At 55.9% G+C, this 5,461-nt stretch overlaps 1 protein-coding gene across 1 annotated transcript; it reads left to right on the forward strand.

Moving 5' to 3' along the window:
* The first annotated feature begins 539 nt into the window (after nt 1-539).
* LOC120662934 lies at nt 540-1,054 on the forward strand. The gene is made up of 2 exons (XM_039941981.1): nt 540-680; nt 725-1,054. Exons 1-2 carry the CDS (start codon nt 540-542, stop codon nt 1,052-1,054), a joined length of 471 nt encoding a protein of 156 aa, XP_039797915.1.
* The last annotated feature ends 4,407 nt before the right edge of the window (nt 1,055-5,461 follow it).

Below are 5,461 nucleotides of genomic sequence, written 5' to 3' on the forward strand. Positions count from 1 at the left end.
CGAAAGAAAAGCGACGTGACCACAACAGGCCTTCCTCGAGCCGCGAGGACAGGAAGAGCAAGAAGAACCGTCGATGTCCCGCTACCGGCGAGGTCGCGGCAGCGGAACGCCAAGATAAGCGCCCGCCGAGAAACGACCACTTCAGCCAACTCCTGGAAAAGCCATGCACCAACCATGGCTATCCGGTGAACCACAAGTTCGGGGACTGTGATATGATGAAGCGCCTCCTCCAACGGACAGCCAAGACCGACTACGACGGTCGCAACAAGAGGCCCGACGCCGACCTAGACAGAGGGAAGCCGGCGGATGGAGAGTTCCCGGACGTGGATCGATGCTTGGTGATTGTCGGCGGCCTGGAGGATGAGTGCCCCAGATGACTACAGAAGGTTCGGCTCCGCGAGGTATGTGCTGCCGCAAGTTCCATTCCTAGAAAGCTGAAGTGGGCGTCCACGCCCATTATTTTCAATCAGGACGACCATCCGGCAAACGTCCCTCGACCCGAGAGCTATCCCCTCGTCGTTGACCCCGTCGTCAGCAACATGCGCCTGTCCAAGGTACTGATGGACGGAGGCAGCAGCCTCAACATCCTCTTCGTTGACACCTTGGAAGCCATGGGAATCCCGCGAGACTGCTTGCGGGAATCCCTCTTCCCCTTCTACGGCATCCTGTCGGGCATGAAGGCGTACCCGGTCGGCAACATCGACTTGCTGATTACGTTTGGCAGCAAAGCCCCACCTACACCAAGTTCATGGCGGTGCCCAACAACACCTACTTTAAGCTCAAGCTGTCGGGCCCAAACGGTGTCATCACCGTGAGCGGCTCCTACGAACAGGCCTACGTGAGCAGCCGCGAGTACTATGACCTCGCCACCACCGCAGCAAACTCGGCTGAGCTCGGCCAGCTTCGTGCCGCCACCGCCGAGTGCCGCCCTGACCCTGGCAGGCCTAGCCAGGCACCGGCCTTCGTCTCAACCGACGAGACCAAGACGGTTGTGGTCGACGACGCCGATCCAACCAAGACGGTGCGGATCGGCTCCCAGCTGCCGACCAAATAGGAACACGCGCTCGTCGACTTCCTCCGTACCAACAAGGACACTTTTGCCTGGAAGCCGTCCGATATGCCGGGCATCCCAAGGGAGGTCGTCGAGCACGAGCTCCGCATTTTGCCAGGATCCAAGCCCGTCCAGCAACGACTGTGCCGCTTCGACAACGAGAGGCGCAGGGCCATAGGAGAGGAGATAGCTAAGCTATTAGCTGCTGGCTTCATCAAGGAAGTCTACCACTCCGACTGGCTCTCTAACCCAGTCCTTGTAAAAAAGAAAACTGGTCAATGGAGGATGTGTGTTGACTACACCAGCCTGAACAAGGCTTGCCCCGAAGACACTTTTCCTTTGCCTAGGATAGATCAGATAATCGACTCCACCTCCGGGTGTGAAATCTTGTCTTTCCTAGACGCCTACTCGGGCTATCACCAGATAGCGATGAAGGAATCCGACCAGCTCGCGACATCCTTCATCACACCGTTTGGCTCATACTGCTACATCTCGATGTCGTTCGGTCTCAAGAACGTAGGGGCAACCCGCTATGTATGCAAGCCTGCTTTTCCGACCAGATCAACCCGCTGACCGACCCCGACCGGCCGGATTCGCCTCGGGCGACGGTCGCGGTCTACGTTGACGACATCGTCGTCAAAACACCGCGCGCGGACGACCTGGCCGCCACCCTGAGCGCCACATTTGCAAATTTCAAGAGATTCAACATCAAGTTGAATCCCGAGAAATGCACATTCGGTGTGCCCAAGGGCAAACTTCTCGGGTACATGGTGTCCGAGCGTGGCATCGAAGCTAACCGAGACAAAATCGTAGCCATCACCAACATAGGGCCCATCCGCGGCGTTAAGGGTGTCCAGAGGTTAACCGGGTGCCTGGCGGCGCTCAGCCAGTTCATCGCTCGGCTGGGAGAGCAAGGCTTACCACTGTACAAACTCCTCAAGAAATCCAACACCTTTGTCTGGACAGAGGAGGCACAGACGGCCCTCAACCGCCTCAAGGCCCTCTTATCCTCTCCGCCAGTGCTCGTCACACCAGATCCCTGCGAACCACTTTTGCTCTACTTAGCTGCCGCTAACCATGTGGTCAGCGCCGCCCTGGTGGTCGGAAGGGAAGAATAGGGCATGCCCTTAAGGTCCAACGACCCGTTTACTTCGTCAGCGAAGTGCTGACCGACACCAAGTCGCAGTACCCATAGACACAAAAACTTCTCTACGCCGTCACCATGGCGGCCAAGAAGCTGCATCACTACTTCACCGAGCACGAGGTGTCGGTCATCACCTCGTTCCCACTCGGAGAAGTTGTTCGAAACCGCGATGTCGTGGGACGGATTTCCAAATGGGCAGTCGAGCTGATGGGCTATGACGTCAAGTTCGTGCCACGCACGGCGATAAAGTCCCAGGCCCTCGCCGATTTCATCGTCGAGTGGACGGAAGTCCAAGCTCCGTCCCCAGAAATCTCTCACGAGTACTGGACCCTCTACTTCGACGGGTCAGTCATGGGACACGGCGCAGTGTGACATCCCAAAAATTTACCAAATAAATCACATGCTAAAAAAACAATTTTCAAAATTCTTTTCGTAGTTGAGCTCAGAGCTTTTCCGGCCTGATCTCCTGATCGACCGAAAAACCGGTCCCGACATCCGAAACCATCACTGTCCCATCTCCCTATTCGCCCTCGTCCCGCGAGTCACGCCCGACCGGCTCGCGTGCGCTTTTGGCCATGGTCGCCGCCGCGATTCCCGCCATCTCTCTCTCTCTTTTCTTTTTCTCCATTTTTCTTTTCCTTTTTCCTTTTTTCCCTCCCCCCCTCTCTCTCCTTCCTCCCTCTCCGCTGCGTCGAGCCGAGCGCACGCACACCGCCGCTGCCTCTCTCTGCTCGCGCCGCGCGAGCCGCTGCTGCGCACGCACGTGCTCGCCGCGCTCGGCCCGTCGAGCCGCACACGCCGCGACACCCGCTCGCCTGCCCACGCGCCGCACGCTTTCCACGCAACCCCGAAGCTCACCGCGCCGCCCGCTGGTCAGCACCGGCACCGCCTTCCTGTGCCCGCCTTCGCCGCCGGCCGTTCCTGTGCCCTGCCCATGCACACGCACGCATTTCTCGCACAGCGCCGCTGCCTCGCCGCTCGCGCCGCTATGCTCGACGCCGAGCCCCACAGCCGGCCCCTCCACGTGCCCGCGCGCCGCCAGGACCTGCCCGAGCTGTCGCATCAACCTAGGCCGCCGCGAATCGCGCCGCCGCCGCGTCGCGACACCAAACGTCATTAAAGGCGCCCCGCACCGCTCGCCGGCCTCCACCCGCGCCCCGCCATCTCCACCACCTTCCCACGCCTATAAGTAGGCCCTCCACCTCGCCTCCGAGCACCACGGCCGCCTCAGCCACCGCCCGCCTCTTTCCCGAGCTCCCAACGCTGCCACCGCCCACCATAGCCGCCGAGCCCCGCCGGCCACCGCGGAGCCGCCTCCTTGCGCCACCTCTGCCCAAGGTAAGGGGCGCAATAGAATCCCCGAGGTCCCCTCCCTCTTTCCCCCAGCCTCGGGCCGCCGTCGAGCCTTGCAGCGCCGCCTCCACGGTCGCCGCCGCCCACCGCCGTGGCCAAGCTCCCATGGGCCACCTCCGCCCGAGCCGCGGCCGGGAATCAACTCACCGTTCCGCCCTCTCCGTTTCCCCCCACTCCCCGAGCGTCGACGAGCTCCCAGGCCGCCGGCCCAGGGCCGTCGCCGGCGCGCCGGCCTCCTCCCCTGTTCTGCGGGAAGGGAGGTGGGGGAGAAGAAAGGGCAATTTTGCCCATAACCCCCTGCCCCTCCTATTTCCTAAAAAGTCCTCCCACCTTTCTAGCTCTTTTACAAAAGAGACCCTTCCCATTCTTTTATTCGCAAATAAACCCTTCCACCATATAAACACAATTTCAATTATGCCCCTGCCCAATTTAGAGTAACCCGTGTATTTCTAAAAATTACAATCTAGTCCTTCCATTTCCAAAACTAATTACAAAGAGGCCCCTGAACCCCGGTCTAACCCTAAACCCCTCTCTGACCTATCATTTAATGCGCCAAACAATCTCCGATCGACCTAAAACTTTACCACGCCATTTCTAATATAATTTTGGCCATGCCATTAGAGAACTGCCCAAAAATATTACTCCTATCTCCATATCTTAATTGTTGCCGATTCGAGCTCAGCGATAAAATGTTTATTTCTTTTCTTGATTGTGTGTTTGCTTGTGTGCGTCGTAGATCACGGTGTGAACGAGGGAGAACCCGTCGACGAGCAGTACTACAAGCAAGTGAACGAGGACCAGTTTCGCGACCCCGAGCCCGAAGGACAGTACCTCGATCAGGACTTCCTGGAAGGCTTTGAGAACGGCAAGTTCAATCTCATCCTTTGATGCATGTTTCGTCCCAGTTTTATAAACACAACCTATTGGCTTGTTTTACAAAACTGCATATGTCTTGATTGCTGAAAATATTGTTGGATAGCCACCCCTTGATTTGCTATAACTATTTGTTGACCACCTAGATTAATGTCTGAATGTGATTTGTTTGGACGTTAATCGCTGCTAGAACGCTTAGGACCTTAAACACGGTACAACTTATTTTATAAAAGGAAAATGTGTGAGTGTGTGGGAAGGGAAAATGTGGAATTTTCAAAAAAATGAGTTTAGATGGGATGGATGTCACTTCTGTGTGAATTGCCGAATGGTGTGCTCGTACCTGTTTGGTTGAGTAAGGTTGGGAGATATCCATCTCGTCACAATTAAGGACCGAGTTGGTGTGTCATCTTGTCTAACTCCTCTATCGTGCAAACTACTCGACCGTTGTATGCGCAACGGCTTAGCATAAAATCCACTAGTTAGTCTGATAGCCATCAGGAGAGCTGAGAGCAACGGGTGATCAAGGAGAAGGGATAAACTCTGTGTGATTTATACCCCGGTTAAACCTCGGAGATAGGTCAATGGCCCCTTGATGGATCCCGTGGTGGCTAGTCAGGTCTAGCTAAGGTGGGTAATGGCTTTGTTGGCATCTGCACCGACACTAAGGTGACCGTGCTGTGTTACCCCACTTGTGAGTAAAGTTGCACACCTCTACAGAGTTATAAATCTATTCGGATAGCCGTGCCCACGGTACTGGGCAAGTTACAGTTTGGTCACACAACTAGTGTTTCTTCTGGGAATGGATGGGTTGGTGTGAGTTGTTTTGGAAAAGTGTCCAGCAGTTGTGCCGTGTGCTACGGCGGATGAGGAGTCCGGTAGCAATTTAAAACTTGGATCTTGTGTGGAACAACCCTACGTGGTACTCAGTGCAAGCTAATGGCTTTTGAAAATACCTTTCTTTCAAGTAAACCCATGCATAAAAATTAGCTTTCCGCAAATTAAACCCTAGCCTTATCCTTGGTTTACCCTGTGCATTATAT

The sequence above is a fragment of the Panicum virgatum genome, chromosome 2N, assembly GCF_016808335.1.
Source record: "Panicum virgatum strain AP13 chromosome 2N, P.virgatum_v5, whole genome shotgun sequence".
NCBI lineage: Eukaryota > Viridiplantae > Streptophyta > Magnoliopsida > Poales > Poaceae > Panicum > Panicum virgatum.

Coding starts and splice junctions, on each gene's coding strand:
- LOC120662934 (XM_039941981.1), top strand. CDS start 540: ATGCGCCTGTCCAAGGTACTGATGGACGGAGGCAGCAGCCTCAACATC. Junction 681..724: donor GCATCCTGTCGGGCATGAAG/GCGTACCCGGTC, acceptor TACGTTTGGCAG/CAAAGCCCCACCTACACCAA.